Here is a 23,732-nt window from a genome sequence, read left to right on the forward strand (position 1 = left end):
ATTAGCATAATTGAGAGCCGCTCCCTGCTCACTGCGCTGTGAACATAAGCAAGCCCAAAAAGGAGCATAAATGGTTGACGTCACCCTTATACTCCTTACAGCGAAATTGTGAAACTCCTTATAAGAAGCAAAGATGAGGACATCCCTTTTTTTACTGCTGTCACAAAATTAAGAAGTAATATTGAGTCTTGAAATAAATATGCTCCTTCTACAAAAAGGAGTTTGTCCGCATGAACACTCCTCCAGACCTTTAAAAAAACTCCTTCCTCGGCGTCTTGGCGCTGGGCTGCCGCCCGGCGGCAGCTCACTTTTCGCCGTGGTAGCAGGTGACAACATACTCATCGCTGCTGGCTTGTTTGGCGCATCTTCTTGTGTTTTTTTCACCCGTGCTTACCGTCATACAAGACACCGGGTTACCGTCGCCTTCTGGAAAATAATGCTGCACAAACTGCCTCTGAAGACCCCAGCAAGTTCAACGAACGCTTCGTGTTCCTTCTCCGGCGCCGCCGACCAGCGAGAGGCCTAGCCACGCCTAACTCCGCTTGCCAACATGGCGGTGTGCGACGCATCGACATTCATAATCTCTGCCATCACCTGGTCTTCGGTTTTTTTTTTATTGTTTGTGCGCGCTTGCCGTGGTACAAAGGCTGTGTTCCATCGACCTGTGCAACAAATTCCTCAAAGAAACTGTGTTTAAGCAACGCCTGCAGACTGCTGCCGCTTCGACGGGTTAAAATGGCTGTGTGGGTGATGCATGTTTCTTCGGTGCTGATGACCCCTCGTTCGTTCGCTGCTACTTTGCGTGCAGCGTTCAAGATAACCAACATAACCAGCATTCTCATTGGCTGAAAAGCAAATGAGAATACTCTTCATGCCAGTTAGGCCATTGACGCTTATGCAATTATGCCAGTTTTAAGTCACTGTGCAGCGAGAGGCTGCGATCTCCGCAAGGAATGTGGGGCTGCTGAGGTAAAATGGCTTGCTTTGTCGTCATTCCGTGGAGCCAACTTATCCACTAAAATAAGTAGCTTGAAAAATTATTTCTACTTTCCGTAGAAGGAATACAATGGCAGTACAGTCGTACCTCATTGCGTTATTACGTCCGGCTGTATCAACAGTTCTTTTGGGATGTAAACCTCATTGTGCTGTCCAGGCTATGATCGCGGTGAAAATTTATGAACCTATCGGGCCTGGTGTATTTTGATGAAGTTATGAACAGCAACAAGGAAAGTATCACCTATATATATATATATATATATATATATATATGGTTTCTTTTTTGCGTCTTCTATAAAAAGACCCAGCGACGAAAGTGAAACATGTAGTGTTTATTGTTTGTAGATGTAACATGATAAATGGTATTGTCCTTACGAAGAAGGACATTTAAATCACAGGCTATGAAAATTTTCCTATCTACTTGAGGGTGTCGAAATGCAACGTGAAATTTGGGCAGGGGACAAGAGGTGTGTCAATTTCGCTGAACTTTTTGATGCGGTATTCGGTCTCCCGCACAGAGTGTATGACGACAGGTAGCGGCTAAGTGTGCCCTTGTTCCCGGTCACGGCGATTACCAAATTGGTAGAAATGCGGACACACGACACAGGCTGCACCCACCACTGCAGAGCGCTCGCTCCGTCCCCGTCTTGCCTTCCTACTATAGATGTGATTCCAGAGCGCAGCTTTGTACAGTCTTCACAGTGTTTAAATCATTCCTGTGGCCAGTGGACGTTTTCTTGCCTTTTCGTTTCGCTACGTGCGTGTCATTCCCTCTGCTTATGTGCATATAGCCTATTGTGAGGAAGCAGATGTACGGTGGCTGACCAGTGCGCGATGAGGCTTCAATGAGTCGTTTGAGCTTTGGGTGCTGAAATGAAGCTTGACCCCTCAGCAACAGCTTTCTTTTTTTTATATAAGGAACCTTAGCGATTGTTCGCGCAGAATTTGTCCCGTGTGCACGTGTGCAGAAGAGGAAACTTAAGGGAAGGTAGAGGTTCGGATTGCAGTCACTTCAATGTGGTTTGTATGTTTTCTTGGGACCTCTGCTTTCCCAATTATTTGATTAGGCGATATAAGTTCCCCAAATTTTGGTTACCTGACGGAAACTTTATGTTCCTTTCCCTAACCACCGATTGAAGGTTCAAGGTTTGAAGGTTTATTAAAACGAAATACAAATCAATCATAAGTGCATAGCAAAGTTTGTACAGTAGGAGGCCCCGAAGTAAGACTGTCTGGGGGACCTCCCATCAGGAATACATGAGTATAAATACACAAGTGTGGCAAAAAATGTCGCCTAATTTCTTTTGGGTGCCGTCCCCGCCAAGAGCGGAGACAGAGGGCTTAAATCTAAGCGCTTTGGGGTAAACCAGGGCTGATTTCGTCTAATAAACGTTTCAGTCATGTAAATAGTTTTCTCCTTGCTTGTTTATTCTTCTTTTAATTATGTGTAAATAAAAAGTTAACCAGCCCCGCCGGGTGGTGCAGTGGTAAGACGCCCGACTACTGTGCCGGAGTTCCCGGGATCGAATCCCGGCCTCGGCGGCTGCGTTTCGATGGAGGCGAAACAAAGTGGCGTCCGTGTGCTGTACAATGTCAGCGCACGTTAAAGATCCCCAGGTGGTCGAAATTACTCCGTAGCCCTCTACTACGGCCCCCTTTCTCTCTATCCACTTTCACCCCCACCTCCATCCCTTCCCTTACGGCGCGGTTCAGGTGTCCACAGAGCAAGTGTGACAGATACTGCGCCTTTCCCTTCCTATGAACCAACAAACCAACCAACCAACCTTTCCTGCCGTCGACTAATGTGAATGTTTGCGAGTCCGAATCGTCAATCCATCAAGAAACTTCAATTTCACCATCAACAAATGTTTTTCCTACATCACCACCGGAAGGGGAAACTCAACTAGGTGGAAACGATTGCGCGCTACCTCTTTGGTTGATTAGGCCTCTTGTTCAAAAATGTGTCAGCTTTGAGCGTTGTAAGCTTTTTGCATCGCAAAAGTCCAAAAATGAGCGTATTCCGCTTTGTTTCTTCGTTTCCAGTTTGCGAGGTTTTTCATGCTGCTTGTCAAACTACCAATACCGAGAAGGCAACAAAGGAAAAAAAAAGAAAAACGTTGCCACAGGCTCCGGCCACGAGAGCAAGTGCAAGAGCAGAATATAATGCGGGCTGGAACACGGAATGGGTTACAATGTACAGGGTTATCCACTTCTAGATGGTCACTGCTTTCAAAGCAACATTGCGTCGCACGCAGACTCATATCGATGCGAAACGATATATGCACAGATGGAGCCGAACATGCTGCTTCACATGGCCTGCCACTTAGCTTTATTGCGCGGACGGGTCGGACGCAATGACGATTAGAAAGCAGGGACCTTGCAGGGTCCTAGAAGTGGACGTGGCTGTACAACGAACGTTTCTCTCCCTACTTGTCCCCGCGACGCATACGCAGAACGACGGCGCCCTTACATTGCACCGCTGCGGGCTACCCAATAATTCACTGCGTGTGCAAGACGCGGTTCTTCATACACATGCTATAATTTCAGTTGAAATTTAAACCTTTGTCTATAACGCATGAGGAACTCATTAGCTGAAATAACCTGCAGTGCAAAATAGTCACACTGTTCCTTTCGGTATAGTGCACCATCCGAAAGCAATGCGAAAGTACCAGTGCAACTGCAACATTTTTTTTTGTACATTCATTCTTCACAACTAAAAGGTCCGCAAGGGATGCTTGTTTCAATTCACCGCATATCATTTGTGGGCATGAAAAATACTCTGCAGGTCCTGATACCCCGAAAAACGTGGGCAGCACCTCTCAGCCGACTAGTATTAATACTGGTATGCAGTACTGGCGCTTACCGCTCCATCGTAAAAAAAGAATAAATTAAACAATGGCGAATTTACTACAAATATATTCTCAATTGGTTTACTTGCACTTCAGTGAAACTGAACTTGAACCGTCTAATATTATGCGAGCTTATATGCGTGCAATTGCTTTAGTGTGGTTTTCTTTCTTTATTGCAGAAGGAGCCGCCTTTTACGTCATCTCCTCTAAGCGGCGATAACAAGAGATGCCTGAATGTCGACAAGCGATGACTCGAAGAGTGTCCTACATGGTTAGAGTGTGCCATCTCTGTTTTTACTTTTCATGAATTTTAGACGGAATACCCAAGAGTGTCGGTCAAGTCATTCCACCTTTGGCTCTCTGCAATGTTCCAAAGCCAGATCTAAATATTGAGCTGTAGTGTACTGTAGCTATAAAAGCATTTTTTGAAATCAGTGTTTTTAATTCTATTGATGAGTCCACTCTGAAACAAAAACCTTTAAAATTAGGCTTGTGTTGTAGTGCTACATTTAAAATGAGCTCCCTAATGAAGGGAACTATACTCCTTTGTCACCCTGAATAAAAAATAATTCCTAAATTTACTTGTTTGCACCACTTCTACGGAAGGAGGCGAAATACTTCTCAAAGGAGTATTTAACAGTGCTATTAGACGCCACGATAACTTCTTAAAGACCCGACATAGACTCCAAAAAGAACCCCTGCCCTGAGAGAAGTAAAATGCTTACTTCTTTGAGCACCTTAAATACCTCTCCACACGTGAGAGTAAAGCCGATACTCCTTTTCTGAGGAGTAAAAAAATCGTCTGTCGAGAGTGCGCTAGGTTGCGGACCATTTACTCCTCTTTGGGTGGTTTTGAGTTTACAGTGTAGATTTCTAGGCCTAACATGTTTCGCGTGGACGCCAGACCTAAGGGTTTTCTATACCCATCCGTTGCCCTCATGAAGCAGGTGTTTAACACAATTAAGGGGCGTACAGTGAAGGCTGCACTATGCAGCGATGCCAGCTGCGTATGAAAGTGATTTCTGTTTCTCGTATAAAACCAAACCAAAATTCCAGAAAGTACTTCTTTCAGGTGTGTGCTTCAGTCATGCTTTTAACGTTAGCATTTATTTACTTTGTCTTCAATATTTGTTTAATTCGAAAAGATTTCGATTAATTTATTTATTTAGTCATCTATTTATTACCCTAATATCAAAGCCAAAGTTAAAGCAGGAGGGGCCTAAATGGCAAGAAAAGACATATAACATGACAAACATATCTGAAAAACCTAAGTAACTTTTGATCTGTAATTGTGAAATGTGGAGCAGGGACAAAGTATATATTATTTACAGCCTTAGAAAGCTTGTAGATTATTGTAGAGAAAGTAACGAAATGAGATTCAAGAAATAATTACGAGCCGAATAGGAAAATAAATCATGACATGGCTTTTATGTGCAATTCAAGATGTGTCCTTCAGTCCCCCTCAAAACTGAATGCGATTATTGGGCAAATTGTCCCAAAGTGTTATTGTTCGTCCTTGCGAAGTAAGGTGTTAAGTTTGCGTAGCGTTGCAGAAGAACTATTACTTTTCGTGCATTCCCTGCAGCTTACCTTTTAATATTTACTAGGTTCATAAAAGCATCGGGGTAACCAGTGGAGGATCCCTGCTACTGGATCTCATTTCGAGACAACCGGCAGAAGCACGCCATGGAGCGCTCTATTGCTGCCTTTCTTGTCACTCAGCTTGAAACACCCTGCAGCATAAGAAATAAAGTGAGAAATTTTACATGGGGCACAAATTACTTTCCCAGTATATCGGCGGGCGGTCGTGTCAGGTGTAGTTCTCCTCCGAAGATGCCAACAAACAGGAGGAGGGGGAGGGCTTGGAATAGAGGAAAAGTCAACAATGTTGGCACTGACACAATACAATGACGGGCGAGCGCGCATAAAGGGAGAACCACGTTGGCTAGACTGAATTGTGGTTTCGCAGTAGTGAACTGGCTGCTTGCAGTGCTTTTATGTGTGAGCACGTGCATAAAACATGAGAACAATAAATAATAAATACAGTATGCATAATGTAGATGTAACGTCGGAGCTAGCACTGTCAGAGCATTTGCGATGGATCAGAAAAAACGAGAAACCTGTTCGGCAACGTTCAGCCGCATGAAAATTAATATTGACAGATTCTAGGATATGCAGTGTTCTGCAAGTTTATTGGAAGCTTTTTGTGGAGGAACCTCCTGCCTCAATTCGAGGTACATGTGCGGTGAAACCAAGCAGAAAGATGGCGCTTTTTTAACCATTTTCTTGTGTGTAAGTGTTACAGTGGTGCTTGATGAGAGACCCCACATGATGACAGACCTGATCTGTATATAACGAGATTGAAGAAGATAAATACGCGAACGCCAATTTTCTGAAGAAAGGCATTGGTGGTGTCATATCATGCTTGCCTGGGTGCTTTAGAAACACGGTGCTTTCCTCCATGCGAGACGAGAGGGCGCCACAAATACTTTTTGTGGGATGCTTGGCGTTGGCGTCTTATGCTCCTCAATCACGTCAGAGACGGTTTTGGTTTTGCGGCCAAACCAGGAAAACGCCATGCTTAAACTTGCTACGCAGGAAAAGGATCGCCAACGTGCAAGGTTTGTCCGCGGTTTTAGCGCGAACGAGTTTCTGGTTGAGCCGCGAGAAGTTTTCAAAAGGGTTCAGATAAATTTGCAGAACACTGTATAGCTTACGGTTTCACTTTTGACAATAGAATCTTGCACATTGCTTGCTCGTAATCTGGAACAAACATCTATTTTTCAGCCAAAATTTTTCCCTATGGACTTAGCGATGGGCATTCGCTAGGAGTCGCCGCAATCACATAACAGCCCAACGCCACCCCGCGAGCATCACTGAGAATACTGCAGAATCGCTGTGGCGCAGCTGCTGTAGTGGTCCGGGTAGATTGGCACGAAACCGAAGGCATCGCAAAAGAAAGCATGTGACTGAATCGATCTTTCTGCCGTGATTTACAGTTTGGATGTTTTACTTCCAACGTCTTCTATTTTGCAGAATCACATTAAAGTCTTGAAGCAGAACCTGCGAATGAATTGAAAGAGGTCATGTCCGGATGTAAAAATATCAGTAATTGCACGCCTCCGACGAACAACGAGTAGCCGCCGTTCATCTTAATAGACGCTTTTTCTGTTTTCAGGGAGTGTTTTCCCATGGCCAGTGCGGCCAGCGTCGTAAACACACGTGAAGTTGTAATGATATGGCGACGCGCCATAGTTTCGATGTCTTAAAGGTGTGGTACCGAAACGCCCTATGCATGGTGGTTTGTCAGCATTTAAAACACTGATTCCGGCTAAAACATGTCCTTGAATGCAATCTAGTCTGCTCAGTATAAGGATCCGGGACGAAACAGTTGAGGAAACGGGATCATGATGATCTGCGTACCCGGCCGCATAGACCGCGATGCCATAGTTGTCGCGTATTTAGCATATTTTTACAAGAAAAATTATCCTAGAACAGTATGAGAGCACCACAATAGTTCCAGTGTCTCGAGGCTGAGTGCAAGGCCGTAAAAGAACCAAAAGTGATAAAGTAGTTAAGCTGACCGAACAGCACAGGGGAAGGATTTCCAGTAAAGATAAAAGTTCATCTAGACGACGAAGTATAATGAACAGTGCGAGGATGTGTTGCATGCCGCGGCACGCGGAGTCATCTGCTGCGGCGAAAGATACGGAAGATCGTACCCGCTTCCAAATCAAATTTCCTAGGTTCGATTCCACTCATTTTGGAGGGAGTTGTTCTCTCTGTGCACGGCACAAGCTTCACGCAAGATTTGTGGCTGGATTTTACCGTCTTAAGTATATTACACTAACATATGAACGCAGTACAGATTTAATGGTACTTATCCAATACACAAAAATTTGATCACGAACCAGCGAATCTGGTGCGTTTATGAGGGTATAAAATATGCTCAACACAGGAATTGTTAGACAAAGAAAACTGCTTGCACATGGAGAAAGCAGTCGCTATTTATCATCTGGCGCAGGTGAATTCAAATATTCAAAGTTAGCACACACCGTATTCCACCTGAACTAAGTTTCCTTCACACACTTCCACTACTGGATATATTTTCTTCTTGGAAGAGACGGGTGGTAATCCTTTGAAGCCGTATATATACCTAATCTTCCATTGGAAAAAAAAAAAGGGTATGTCCAGCCAAGGCGATATATCGGCATATGAGAAAAACCTGCGTAAGATATTTTTCTTTTCGCATACTCCTGTTGTACCTCAAACGTTTGCCAGATGTTAATTTTAGAGCGCGTACGATCGGCCCAATACCATGTGTTACGTAAAATCGGTTCTGAAGTAGACAGTCCTCCCCGAGTACCGTTCTTTTTCTGGAGACGGCATACGTTTGCTATCGAATGGGAACCAACGGCGACGGGTACACCAGACGTATTTCTGAGGGTGGACGTAGAGCGATAATGAAATTCTGAGCGATCTCTTTTCTTCTAGAACGTTTTTACTAATATACCGATCGGCTAGCAATTGCTCCGAATGTCGATTTTATAACACGAAAAATAGCTAGAACTCTTCATTTGTCTTCGTAACAACAACAAAAAAAATGCTTGCTCTCTACTCTCCACTGACGCTTAGCGAGGAAATTCGAATCTATGTTGCATACAAGCTGTATTCATAGGCTAAATCCCTCGGTAACCGACAAACACTGTACCGTGCCTGGGTAATGTTTGCCGCGAGGTAGCCGCAGTCAGGTCTCCATATACAGCTATTTAACAGGGTTAATGAAGAAATAATGTGTTCGTGCCTGTGGTATTGAACTGACAACACTACAATTTATGTTTAAATCGACTATCTTTGCTAATTGAACAGGTGCAGAAGCATCCTTGCCGCTGTCGGACTGCAGCCGTTTTCGCACGGCGAGGCGGCTAGCTTAGCCTCACAGACGCGCGCTCCTCACCGCAAGATGCACTCTTGTCTACAACTTAGCTGCGTTCGCCCGTGTTGCCTATGCAGCAAGCGCGGACTCTCTCAGAAAAAAAAATATAAATAAAAGAGAATGAGCCAGATTATATCACACGTGCTATACAAAGGGTGCGGAATGAAATGAGGAAATTACGGCAGATAGGGATGCGCACATAATTTCAATAGAAATAAAATAACAACTGAAAAATGAAAAGGTGCTCGGGAGAAGGATAGACGGAATCAAAGTTAGAAATCGACTCACTCACTCTACTCAGAATTGCTTATACTGCCCATTCCGGCTCTGCTCATCAAACTATTGACATTTATGGTCTAAGCTGGAACAAATGAAATCCAGCATCTGCACCCTTACTTCCAGCCTATTAGAACTCTTTGTGCTCACACGGCCGAACTTTGACCACTTCCTCTCACATGAGGAAGTGGAGGCTGCCAAACATATGGCACCATGGCACCAATCTTCGGGAACCACGAAGATCAAACAGCAAGGAAAATAAGCCGTTTGCTGCTTCAGTTCAGCTGTGCATATTGATTGATTGATATAAATAATTGGTATTTTCAAGATATTCAAATATTTTGATAAAATATATCTGCTTTTTTGCCCTACTGCTGTCTCGCGCCGCGTTGCCTTGAATATAGAAGCCACGTGACCTGCTTCGTCAATTGCCGCAGCTGCATCCTGTGCTCTCCTCTTCTCGCCGCGGCTTCCGTGCCGACTACTGTGCAGAGAATTGCTGCCGGGAGTCGACACATGGGAGTTGGATAGACGCAACAGTCGTGTAAACGGCAGGCTGAACGGATCAGTCAGCCAATGACGCATGACGACAAGCCGCGTTGCAGAGAAACCGAGAAGCCAAGCGTGCTGCTGAAACGGCGGAAAGGGAGCACCTGTTATAACTTAACAGCGGGAAAAAGCCGCAGAATATCAAGGAAGCAAGGCGAAAGCTCAAGTGGCAGCTTTCCGGACAGGGCCCGCGACGTCGGGGTCGAGGTCAGCTGCGGCAACAGTCGATTAGCAAAGTACGAGGCGACGTCACAGGGCTGTCAAGGCACGGTAACGTCACTGATATGTCAAGGCGGCGCATACTCAAAAATGCCCAATAAGTCTTGAATGAATTTATGTAGCATATTAGTTGCCACTGTTGAGTTTGCTATTAGTAAAGGTACAGTGCAGCGGATCAGAACCTGTCGTGTATGCGTAGCTGTGTGGGCAAGAGTGGCAGCAGAAATCTAAATTTCGGGAATGGGTACCGAAAATTCAAAATGGAAATGATTTCAATCTGTGTACTTAAAGAATCGTCGGTGCCCCTTGTAAAACTCATGAGGGCCACAAGAAACAAAAAATTCACTGCAGCTGAACTGCAATTTCAGTAGCCGACTCCCGTTAACTGCAGCAGCAGTGGGAGCACAGCTGAATTTTGAAAGGAAGTGACCAAATACTGGGATGCTGCCGGCAAAATTCTTTCCTCGAGATGGCCAATTTTTTTTCTTCCATGCTGAAACATTATCAAATGTTTATATGAACCTAATACGAACAGAGATGGAGAATCCAATATTATACTTTTGTGCTAGACTCTGAAGACAGAGTAAATATAGGTCAAACAACGAACGGCTGCTAATTGTGCACACTAATCGATACGCACAATATGAATGCTTGCATTGGCAGCAGTGCTTCAAACAGCTTAGAACCGCCGGTAAGAGCTGGTACTCGCACTGAATACTCAGTAAGTCAAGATCAAGAAAACGACATTTGTTTTGAGTGAAGATGCCGGCAGACAGCAGTTTATAGTCCGCAAAGAAAGTGCTTTGCCACCTTAATTTCAAGCAAGAGAAGGTCTGGTTTGGTTTGTCGGGTTTAACTCCCCAAAGCTCACCAAGCTATGAGAGACTAGCAATAGCAGGGTTCCGAAAATTTCTACCCCCTTAAATTCTTTACCGTGCACTTAAATCGCACAGCGCACGGGTAACTTATTTTTCGCCTCCTTAGAAAAGCGGCAGCCGTTGCCGCGATCCGATCCCACATCCTTCGGTAAAGCAGTTGTGCGCCCTAACCACTGCACCATAACGGTGGGCAAACCTAGAGTAGGGAGGGGGAATATTCTTTGGAAAGAAATTATTTTTATTGTAAAGTTTATATTCAAAACAAAAAGCGTATTCTCTAATAAATATGCCATACTGGTTATATAGTTTTAATTCCAAACAACAAATAGTAATATGTAATAATTACCTTCCTGATACAGTTTTTGTTTCATAAGCGACTTTTACGGGTTTTTAGGATTTTTTGTCCTGGTATTCTATTTTTGAATTGGCAGCCCTGAAAAAGAACTTGTTTCATGCGCGGCGTGCAAGACGAGAAATAAGGCACAAAAATGCATCCATGCAGAAAGCTTTATTAGGTGCAAAGTGAGCATATATTTTCCATGAATTAATAATATTTTATATACAAAGGGCTACCATTTAAAAGAAAGGGGAGAAAGGAACGAAGTTTAGGGCCTACTCAGTTCATCCATCAGGCTTGACTGAGGTCAAGTGGTAGCTTGTCGTTTTTGGACCCCTCGATGAAACGCCATTATTCTGTATTCTAGTCGCGGCAGAGTAGGACGCCATTCATTCTGAGTTGAGGATCTTATAAGCCACACCTTGAACATCCTCTTTCAGGTTTAATTCAGCAGCGCATACTGCACACGGACAGTGGACAAGAAAACTAGCACACACGCGCTGAACAGCAACTTTATATGAGAAAGGAGCCAACCAGTACATGTATACCCTTAAAGGGCAACTCCGGGGTTTTTTTGACATTCGAGTATTCTAATAAAATTTTACTGTAGATTCTCATCTCAGTCCTGACGCATTCTACAAAATTTGAGCGCCGTACGATAATCCGTTCGCGCGCAACACGACTTTAAAATATGCTGTGTTCATGGCTTAAGTTGTGACTATTTCGGCCGGCAACACTGAGTTTCTGACGTTACAAACAGTACACCTGCTTTACTGTCGACTTTCCGCATGATTATAAAATTGTGAGGCTTATATTGAACTACCTCAGACATTTTATGCAATGCTTCATGATTTTCATACTTTATTTTCACCATCCAACGCACGTACGAGTGTTGTGACGTCACCATTTCGTCACTTGGGACTTCGTTTCTGGCCGTGAAACAGTTTCGGTTTCGATTTGCTGTTTTTTCCTTTTAAATATACTTCAAATTCGAATTTTGAAAACGGTTTTTTGTGTTCGAGTTAGGACGTGCCGAGGAATGTAATTCAACCAAAAACACAAAATGATGGAAAAACCACCGGAGCTGACCTTTAAGCAATCGCACACCAGGACAAAATCAAAATGATAACACGTGTCAAGCCACAAGTGAGATAAAATGTTGAGATGTTAAGCATTCAACAGGCAAGGAAACACTTGCCGGCAATTTCGTCATTTCCTAATGCTAATTTGAGCGCAGCTCATCAGCTGTTTCACCTGTTCGATAGGTTGAGGCAAAGATTTCAAGAGATTTATGTACAATTACCGACACTTTTTTTATTTTTCACACGTATTCCCCGAAGAAACACTCCTCAACTAAAAGTTCTTGACTGTCATAAAGGAAGCTCAATGGTCGGAGAAATGCAGAGAGCACGCACCGTGATATCTGCTGATAGCAAACCGGTGCTTCGGCAACTGGAGAACACCCTCGCCACCACGAAGGATGAGGGGGGGGGGGGGGGGACTGTTTTCGCCGCGAGGAGGAAAATAGCCTCGAAGCGGCGCGCGCGGAGCCGCTCCTCCTCTCCCCTTTCTCGCTCGTATGCGTGGGCGGCAAGGTGGCCATAGCATTTGCATTGAGAACTTGCCTTTCGTGCTGTTTTTTGCGCGATAAAACAGCTTTTGCTTGGTTTTCACGCGAACTGTGACCATGAATCGTGAGCCGAGGTCATCAGGATACCACTGCGCTGTTGTTGGCTGCTCCAACAACTATCGTAAGCGAAACAAATTAGGCGCAGAGCCATGTGCACAGCATTAAGAGCTGCGGCATCAGTGCGGGTGCGATCTGTTTCAACTGCATCGTTTTTCGTCCGATGAAGACTAGCGACGGCGTTGGCTGGCTAGCGTCTACAGAAAGGATTTTGTGCCATTTACCGCCTCTCGTGTGTGCTCGGAACCCTTTGTTGGTGGACAACGCACTGCCATGAACTCCATACCTATGCTTAAGCTGGGCTATGAACGGAAGGTTTATAACGTCACCAATTCTTGTGCAACACACCCATGCTTCGTGAAGAACTTTGACTGTGAGGCCTGCACTTGGCATTTCAGCAATGTCAATTGCTCATCTACTGTATGCATGAGCACCGTCCCAACCCGACCACTCTGCAAATACGAGTACGACTGCATGCTCCTGAATGATTTCACCTCCTTGAGGTCACATGCTTTCTTCTCAAGGAGGTAAAAATAATGTGTGGCATCTGCACGCGTGGCCACTTCTTTATGTCGTCACTCCTGTCAGTGACAACAGTTGGATGGCTGTACAGCTTGTCACCTGCAGACAAATATCAAGGGCACATAATCAGAGCAATGGAAGGAAGTAGCGAAGAGAAATAGAAAAAAAACAGTTCAAAATTCTCGTTGCATGCTATATCGCCTAACTACATGCCGAGGAAGCAATGTAACAGCAAGGTTATTACCGCAAACAATGGGCCTTGGCAAAACAAGAGCGCGCTAGCTGCCCTAGTCAAGATACCAAAGCCTAGAAAACTCGTGTGAAAAAGCGTAACTTGGAGAGAACTGCAAGCGCTCTAAGTGCTCGCCAAAACACAATAGAAGAAAGGGAGGCGCGGCGAATTTCTACTGCCGCGTAGCTAGTAGCCGCGCAACCTGTGATCTAACTTCACTTTTTCAGCGTGAGTTATTTACGGCCGAAACACTCTTTCATCAAGTGAAAAAAGGACGCTACGCACGAGGAAAAAAAAAAACGAGGCAGAGAGAACTGTCATTGATCGCTCAGTGGCCAAATCCCCAAACTAGCGACGGTGACATACGCGACGCCAACAAGTGTAGACGTTGCTTTCGCTCGGCGTCTACACGCTCTACCTGAGTAAACAATCTCGTACCGATCACTGGATCTGTTCGTTAGTGAGTATTTATCTTATTGAGAACCCGCTGAAACGCAGAGCGCACAGAGGATCGAACGTTTTATTTTGGCACGACACGTATCTCGCCGAGGAGTGCACTGTATACCACGTGTTCGAAATCGTGAATTGCATACCGGTCACCTTGCACGAAACGAGTTCAGTATCGGGACTGATCAAACAATAAAAATCGCATATACACACCAAGTGTACTCAAGCAAAGTGAAGTCCCGCTAACGTAAACATTCATGAAATAGCTGTGTTATCCTGGCTGGCAATCGTGGTCTATCGAACGCAATTAAATAGCATAAAAGAAGCTTGGCGCTGTCTGTGTCGCTTCCTCGACAGATGTCGTAGATAGCAGTGCGACAACTGTAGTGCATTAGTTCACAAACTCAACAAAATCCGCTTACCTATGTCAATCATCGGAACGCCCGTAAGAGTGCCACTGCCTCCGGCCCCGTCATCTGCCGAAGTTCCGGCCATCGCTCCACGAAACGGCGGCAGTACTGCTAGAAAATGCTTTTCTAACGCAAACACACACAAAACGAGAACAGAAACGTCTATATGCGGCACCACCGTCCTGCACTGTGGGTATACAACAAATGTGTGCGCGCATACCAGCATGGCGCTAGGGAGAAAAACAGAACATAGACGGCGCCACATTTTCAAAAGGGCGACCTCCTAAATAAAATGGTCTATACACAGAGGCGAACGGGAGTGGCTGGAGCGCGCGCCGCAATCAGATAACACGCGCGGTCGCCACCAAGGAGGAAGAGGGGGGCTGAGCTGGGGGGCTGAAAGGGTGGCGGAACTGGTTATGAGGTGGACAACGACGACTGCGCCGCCGATGAGTGGGACGCCGACGACGACGCGAAACGCAGGAACCGGCTCCTAAGAGCTGCGCACTAAAAGCAGATTACAGAGAGCAGCCAAAATAACTTATTCCAGTGGTCCTCTTTTTTTGTGTAGCAAACGGTAAGCAACATTCAGTACGAAGAAGACCACCTCCCTAAAAACGGTCGAATCAAACAAGCATCATAAAGAGAGGATCCAGACGATGACATCCGACGCACGTGAGAGCAAAGAATTAACACGGTTATAAGAAAAAAATCATGGCAAATGACGCCATGCAGACGAAAATTCTGGAGTGCGTGAAAGCCAATTGAAACTAACATACGGTAAAAATTCGGGGCAGAAGACAAGATGTAAATATGAAGACCAGTAAGAAAAGGGGCAAGAGATGCGCAGACATGCAAAAGAAAATAAAAAAACAACAGGAGAGCCCGCTTCAAATCACATATGACACCAGACAGGAACGTGGTCTCTTTATTTGAAAGGGAAATAGAAAACGTGCGTGTCTTATGTTTGTGTGTAGCATGCGCTATTTAATTACATCATGAAAACCAATTAGCCCGTCGGCTTACCATATTTCAGGTTGTTTTTGGCCGGATGAGGAAGTGTGCGATGCTGTAAAAGGGCTTTTTATGTCAATTGTATTCCTTGCTTTCTGAAGATACGCGCCAAGATTTCACCGACACATTTTAGATAGAGAATGGTGACAGATATTTGAAAATGACATGCGCTTGGGCCAGTTACTGAGTAAGCTGCAACTTAACTGTAGTCCACCTGATGAAGGGTATGTTTTGAAGCGCGGTACGTGTTTTCTTACATTTTGGAGGCCGTTTAATTTCTATCGCACAGTATATTCCTTTTGAAAGCACAGCTCTCTGTAGAATGTTTTCTGTAAAGTTTATTTCTGATGTAAATGGCAAAATATTTGTACAATTTCGAAGACGTTGTTGTGAAATATTGTGAAATATTGTGCAATATTGCAAACGTGTAAGATACTACTTACGAGTGCTATACGAAACCCTCTCGTCGAAGTGGATTGCTGCTGGTGCAGCTCCAGCCTCAAGGACCCAGCTCTGGGCCGTCCAGTAGACCCTCAAGGCGGTGAAGAGCCAAGATCTCGAAGTTACCATTTGAGAGACCTAGGCCCGGTCGCGTTAAACCCTACTGTATACTAAATAAAGCTAGTATTTACTGACTCATTAACATCAATATTGATAATGTGCTTGTAAAGGCCTACAGCATTATATTTAGTACCACTTACAGTATTTCACAATTATTTTGGATCATCTAAATAGAGTCGGTGAAGTTCTCTGTAAATAATCATCATTTCTCTACATGATGGCATTAGCTGCAAGGTAAGCGTTCCCCATATCAAAAGTTCGTGCTAGCCTGGCACGCAAAAATAGAGTTGTCTTATTCATGAGACGTCTTATGCGTTAATTAAATATATATTATTATATTATATTTAAACTGTATTTAAAAACTTGCTCAGGAAATAGTTCAACTAATTGATTGGTAAATAAAGTACAGTTTTGTTCGATGATCGTGTTTCAAATTTTGCATATCCAACAATGAATCTGAGTATTCGTTATTTACGGCAACAAAATCAGCATTTATATATTCGTGAGGGACTTCTAATGATATCTTGGGCGAAATGAATCTATAATGTCCTAGTGTATCATACATGGTTATCTGATGCGAGGCAGAAAAGTTAAGGAAGGAATTAAATGGGGTGCCATTGTCCATATCCAAAACTTTAGCTGAATGGAGCGCGTTTCGGGTAGGGTAAAATACAAGGGTATTTAGGGTAACGTCTGTATATAGGTTGATAAAAGTGTTTTGAGATGAACATTCGCATACAGGGAGTAAATGCGAGGTTCTTGGGCTTCTTCAACTCTTCTACACCTCTTCAAGGTGCTCGCCGATTGGGCGAGTGACGTGTAGTTCACACACAGTGAGAGACGAAGGACGACGAACTTGAAGTAACAACACGAAACCTAACTTTATATAACAGAAACACCAGGTACAGAAAACTTATTTTACAAAAGACAAGACTGTCTGCTACAATTGACAAAAGAGACTAAACAAAAACTAAGCTGCGCTAACGGCAACAGGAGCTCATATAGCTCTCTTTACGACTTATTCTAAGAGAGGGCCGGCCTGCTGCCGCAATCGTAGCTTAGTCGAGCACCAGAATCCGAGATTGCCGCGCGGCGAGCTCTCAAATAGCTGCCGCCGAAAGTTCGACACGCGGAGGAGGAGCGAAAACAGCGTAGCGCTCCCAAAGCTATGCTCCCATTTGCCGGCACTCTAGAAAGCCCTGGAATTTGCTAGAAGCCATGGTCAGTTCGCGCGGCCTTCTCAATGACGCGAAGTGAGGAGGACCGGGCCCATTCGGTAGGATGTATGCCTGAGTCACCGTGCCTTTTCGCCCATATCGACGGGGGCGAGGATTCGCAGCGCGTTGGCCGGGATTGCGCAATCAGCCGTGCCTGTTTCTGGTGGCTACTGGGCCCTTCCGTCTGCGCCTCTCTGACGACTCCTCTTACCGCTGTATAATTTTCTTTATATGTGCGCCACTGCGAGTTCATTGGGCACATTGATAAGCATACTGTGCTGTGATATCTCTGGTCCGGTTCTTAACGAGCGCGACTTCGCCATCAGAGTTGTTTTTTTATATATTTTGTTTGTTCCACAAACATTTCTGTACTAGGTTATGACCCCCCCCCCCTCTCGTATGTAATGCCCCCATTGAGCATTTAGGGACTCTGAATAAAACAATTTTAATGAGTCAATGAGAGCTGGCAGATCATCGCTTTTATTTCAGACACTAGGTACATTCGAATACGAGACATAATTTTGTTTACTTTTGAGTTGCTGCTATGCTTTAGCATTGAGCGAAAGAAATGAAGCTTTAAATTTTCTAGCACTTCATGTAAATTTGCCTTCCGCTTGAAATTAGTCACAGAACCGTTGCGTCTACTCGGTGTCGCATCTGCATGTGGCCTCAATGTTGCGATCTAGCTGACTGCAGCTCAAGTGATCTTGATGAACTCAACAATTTTTAAAGCAAAGCACGAGAGGCTGTCCGTATAAAAAGCATAAAAAACGCTGCGGTAATGCGATCAATACTGAACCGATGAAAAGTGGGGAAGACGACGGTATCCTGAGTAAGGGGGTTTAGTACCTTTTCCGACGGGAAGAGCTGCTGTCATGTGCATGGGGTATAAAGCTGCTGCAAGCACTGCTATACTCCTTTCCAACAAGGTAGGCGCCATCTTCCGACAGAAGCCTCAAACCAGGGGGCAGAAGCCAAAGCTATAGCTTGCTGGTAGCGAGAGTACCGAGCATTTCAGTGTTGCCCATTCCCTCTGGACTGCTTGTTGACTGCTTGGACTGCTGCGCTGTATACGCGATAGTTGTGTGCGATTGTTATTTTGCGGTGATTCCCGCTAATTTTGATGGCCGGCTGTTTCCGGTCGTCATCTCGACAACACTGTGCTGTTTACGCGCGTACGAGCAACCAGAAAAAAGAAATGCGGCAAGAAAAGTGCACTGCGCAACTCACGGCGTTGTGCAAGATGTCTGCGGGTGCAACATGTTTTTATTGCACAGATTTCCGGCAGACCCTGGCTTGAGACAGCGTTGGATAACTGCAGTGAATCGCAAGGGTTTTGTGCCCTCTGAGTCGACGCGCATATGCTCGCTTCATTTTGTTGACGGCAAGCGAACGGAAAAAAATCCGGAACCCATGCTTCGCCTTGGGTACAACAGAAGGGTAAGGGCATGTAACGAGCGCAAAACAGCTCCTCGCTAAATGCCATGAATGTCTTAATTGTTACAGGTTGTGGAAGGGAGACGACGCATAATGAAGCATGACAGAGTTGTGCCCGACAAGGTTCGTTAAGATACGATGTGCAAAGCGGCGTTACTAAAAGAATGGTTGTTTTTCAGCGAGCGAAGGCGGATGTTTCTGTGGGATCTGCTTCCATCCAGAGTGCCTCCCAGTCATGTGTGCGGGAAGCAGCGAATAGTTTGACTAGGGAAGAGCCTCAATCAACGGTAAGATGTTTGTATTTTTTTTATTCACTTAGGCTTTTTTTTTTTGTTTTGCCCGAGAGGAGACGTGGCCCAGTGAGCTGATATTGCTTTAATCGCACTTGCAGTCTGGCACGGCTGGCACGGACTCTAATGTTGCGTTACATGCGCTCTGCGATGCCGCCATCGTAATGGTAGGTGTTATTTTCCCTGTATTAAATATGCTCTGTGTTCGATTGTCTGAGGGCTGGGTTGACCAGTGAAACTGAATGGCTAAATCATAAACACTACGTTCCGCGCGAACTTGGAGGCTTACACCCAATCTTCCATTTCTGCAGAATTTCGATTATCGCTTGTGCGGTGTGTGCGAAAATGATGCTGCTTAACAGAAATTATTCCCTGCGTCTAAGTACATGACATTGCTAGCTCCAAATGGACCACTACTCTGATAATGTGGAAAGAAGAGGTTTTCCTAAGTCAAAGCACCACACTTTTCTGCCATGTACTCTACATATATGTTCATTTCAAGGAGCATGGCTCACCTTAGCATATCTTTGCAGGCATCTGAAGACAAAACCACAATTCAGCAAGTACAGGAAATTCAGGAATCTGAGACGGTGAGTAAACAGTTCTGGCTTGCCCCCATTTCTGTGATGGCTTCAGTTGTGTTGTTGCACTGAGTTGCCTATTGCTCAAGCTGTCTTTATGCTGCATATTTGGGACGTCTTGAATCGAGTAACGACAGTGTGAAAAATTTTATTTCAGGCAAAACAGGAAATGTGCAGCCTGCGGTTGCTACCTCCCCTGTGGCTTTTACACATACCCAAGCATTCCTTGGGGCAGCATTTACGGACTGCGATGGACACACTGCCCCTTTAATGTAGCACAGATCCGCAGATATTTTGTGCACAAACACTTTCCCCACCCATCCGCTCTGAACATAATTATACGACTCTAGGGACCTAAAGTTTTTCATTGCCTGCAGGTCACAAGCTTTAGAGTTCAGCAGGTAGTACACAATGTCTGGGCCACTGATGGATGGCCACTCTCGGGTATCATCTATCCAGGCAGTGATGCTGTCTGGGTGGGGGTATGTGCCGCTGTCTGTAAGCAAGACAAAGAAATATAAACAAAAATCTGCACTTGGCATATTGAGTACACAGTGCATAGAAAAGCGCGGCAAAAGCAATCCGGAGCGCGGACAACTCGCGGCGACACTTTCAGTGGTGAACCCGTTTACTTGAGCACTAACGTTGATCGTTAATTCAATACCATTCTACATAAAGATCCCCCAAGAAATAGATTTACGGTAAGTAAAAAAAAAAAACTTTTCCTTATTCCGCATTTCATTTCTTCGCTTCGCTAAAACCACTTGGCCTCGGTCGTATAAAAAAGTTCGACAGTACAGCTTACTTAGCGGAACGCATCGTATTATGGCTCAGCTTAAGCCCGCAACAGCGATCTAACATGCTCTCTCAGATTATAACTAAAAGTTGCAATACATATTATAGCACATACTGACATCGGCTCTCGGTTACACTCCAGAGCGGGGAAAGCCTCATCACGAGCTGGCTCTCCGCGACGGGCACACCGAACATTTTAAGTTGCTGGGAGCGCGTTCAGTCAAATGCAGTCGCTTACATAACTTCGAAAGAGAACCGCGCAGGCAACAACCAGTTGATGTATCTAACGTCGAGATCACTGCGATTCTTCAGCCTCCGTATGCGATACAAAGCAAGGTGAAAACCGATGCGCCCGGCCTGTATCAAGTAGGTAGGAGTAAGAAATGATGCTGAGTGAATAGTTGAAGGGCTCATGATTAAATAAACCGTGGTCTTACCTCCAATGTCAAGAAGTTTGGCTTGCTGGGAACCCGTCGAGCACGACGGCGTCGAGCACGATGGCGCCGCGCCGACGGCTGAGTGCGTCGATGCCATCGGGCGATCGCCCACAGTGAAATGGAAGCCAAATGAGCGCAAAGTCGCCTCAAGTTTCAAGATACGATTCCGTCGCGAAACTGAGGCGAAAACACCACTCCAAAAGTAAACACACGAGAAGCACACACACGAACAACACGGTCAGCTAGCAGGCTAGCAGTCCAAGATGGCGTCGTCGCTAGGCGTCGCCCTCCTCGCTGTTGCTCGCGCGGGGGCTTTAAAAATGGGGGCGCCTAGGGGAGCCTTGTTGGAAAGGTGTATACTGCGCCTGCGGTATATTGCATCCTCCTAAAGGGTACAAGCTAGGCTTTTTTCTGCCGAACCTGACACCGGCCATCTACTTATGATCACGGTCAGGTTTAGATTCGACCAAGCGGTCTAGTGCTAATGCATATATCAGCCAGAAGAGTTCGACTCAAGTGCGCTCCCGCTGGAAAAGGGAACAGCTAAACTAATACCAGCACCCCCCGCCCTCTTCAACAATCTCTTGCCCGCTATTGGAACGAGCACGCAACACTGAGTTAACTTCACGGACTTTCTCTTGTGCGACCTCTAGTAATCTCAAATTTAGGCAAAATAAGATAGTGGGCTATTTCTATATACTTGAGCAGCTGCTGAACAGCGACCTCACCAAGAGAGAGATTACTTTCACTCAGGAATTGCATCCTTGTGCGATTCACGCTAAGATAGGCGCTACCATTGTAGTACTTCCAAATAATTTTTACAATCTGGGGATCTTTCGCGTTCCTTAGCATTACAGAGCTCACGGTCTGCTTTCGTTTCCCATGCATCGGACCCGAGGACGAGTCCGCCTTTCAAGCTAGAGCAAACGCTCATGGCTGTTTTCTTTTTGAACATATACCTGAATTAGAAGCAAAGGACGGACGTACAGCCTCACGGGATGTCACATTCTCTCCACAGCTTCATTACGTCACTGACTTCTGTTTTTTTGGAGATCCATTCCTTCGTTCTCGCTATGTGATCGGGCGTGAAGTAATTTCTCCAATCACCCACGAAACCCTTCCGCACAAACCCTGCTCCTTCATGCATCTCTTCCCCCTTGGCCACGTGCTTCGGCGCATTGAATGGCATAGACTTTTGTAACGCTAAGGCGGCTGTTTTTTTCATCCTCTCCTCTGGTCTGTCCTTGAAAAAGGTCTTCATACTACTCAGACTGGACGCGTCTATGATTCTTTCCAGAAGACCTTGATCTCCACGCAGAGAAGCACCGTGGTCTTCCCCTAGGAAGTCAGCGAGCCGAAGAACATGTGTCTTCGTGTCGGATTTCAGCTGTTCATAGGTGATGAAGAAAACGTTTTCATGGTGCCGATAGTCGTACCAAGGAAGGAGGTGATCAAAATAATCACCGTAGACCACCTGTGCAAACAAAATAATGAGAATCCTTAAGCAAAAACGCTACAGTAGGCTACCGTAGATAAGCTTGGTCGATGCTTAAAAGCAGCAGTAAAGCTAATCTTCTAAACTCTCAGCTACGGTTATCACAAAGCAGACAAGGAAGAGACATCGTTTAACAGCGCGAACAATACGGGTAAGCAGGGTAGAAGTGAGAAAAAACGGAGGGGACTAACACCTAAACTTTTGCACAGGAAGAATTGCTTTTATCCACTACAAAATGTAACATTAATAAAATAAAAAATAAACGTTTACCATTCAGGATCACCATTTTTTCTTGTTCCGTAATGTGAAACGTGTGGTCGAGAAAACGTTTAATTTTGCTTAGTGAACACTGATTGCAGCCACGAGACCTCATTATTAGAAAGGCTAATGAATGGTTTTGCCCCACATGTATCTCTGTCTTGCCAATAAAAAATGCTTCATCTACTTCGCTCGATACTTGATTAGGGTTTCTATACAATACGCGTGCTTTTAAAGTCTGCTTGGCACCCTCCGCAGTTCTGACAGTGAAGAACTAGGTGGAAACTAGGTGGAAACTAGGTAATTTCTCCAGATAATCTCGATGTTCTCTTATGCGTGTATTCAGACATCACCCAGTCTGCCCAATGTAAGTGCTGCCTACCATAAGAGAGGGACGTGACAGAACACCGCCGTATTGCCCGACTTCTACCCTGCTTGTCCGTGTCGTTCGCTCTTTAAACCATGACTTATTTGTACGCAACCCAACTAGACCAGTTTTCTGTCCTCCAGTTTGGTTATCATCCAAAAACGATCATTGCTACTTCCACACCCAGTTCTTTGTAAGGAGTCGATTAACTCGTCACGACCAAGTAAGGCAGTTGAGGAGCACGTCAAGCATATCACAAATCATGCAGTTTAAGTGATTGTGTTTTATAGGAAATCAGGTATATTACGTACGTGACGGTGAGAAGACCCCTTTTTGTGTCAGAATGATTGACAATGATTTTGCGGGGTTCCTTAGGAATTCAACATTTAAATACAAGTTTGAACAAAAGAGAAATGGTAACGTTAACCTACCTTTCCACTCAAGTACATAGTAAGGAATTTTTCAAAGGGGATGTCGGTAACTGTCTTCGGCGTGAGACCCTTGATGAAGTGGTAGTAAGAGACTGCACAGTCGTAAGGATTCCTTGTCACGTATACATATTTCGCATGCTCCACAGGGCGAAATACGCTCATTGGAAGATGGGTCATGATAGGTCCCATTCGTGCCGGGTTCTCAGCTGCTCCGGCTCCGGTCATTTCAATGAATGGGCACATTAGGCTGAACTGTGCAATATCGGAAGTGTGCTTGGCACGCGTTATAATATTCCAGATGATGACCTGCATCCAGTTGGTACCACACTTGGGATAAGTCACGGTTATTATGTCGCCTTTCCGTGGCTTGTAGTTCATTGCAGAACGGATTGGCTCGTCTCGAAATAGCTTGTGCATTCACACACCATCGACGTCTCTGTACGATTCTTCATCCATTTTTTGTGCATTTTCTGAAAGTGAGAAGTTTGGTGAAGGTAAGAAATATAATTCG

The 23,732-nt window shown here is 45.0% G+C and overlaps 1 protein-coding gene across 1 annotated transcript; it reads right to left on the reverse strand.

Moving 5' to 3' along the window:
• Nucleotides 1-21,553: 21,553 nt before the first annotated feature.
• On the reverse strand, nt 21,554-23,614 carry LOC146176523 (sulfotransferase 1B1-like). Its single transcript, XM_084580996.1, has 2 exons — nt 23,222-23,614; nt 21,554-22,144 (listed from the first exon to the last, which is right to left on the reverse strand). The coding sequence occupies exons 1-2, from the start codon at nt 23,597-23,599 to the stop codon at nt 21,662-21,664; spliced, it is 861 nt and encodes a 286-aa protein (XP_084437122.1). The 5' UTR covers nt 23,600-23,614; the 3' UTR covers nt 21,554-21,661.
• Between the last annotated feature and the right edge of the window lie 118 nt (nt 23,615-23,732).

This window comes from Amblyomma maculatum, chromosome 10 (genome assembly GCF_055883805.1).
Source record: "Amblyomma maculatum isolate TAMU_Amacu chromosome 10, ASM5588380v1, whole genome shotgun sequence".
Classification (NCBI taxonomy): Eukaryota; Metazoa; Arthropoda; class Arachnida; order Ixodida; family Ixodidae; genus Amblyomma; species Amblyomma maculatum.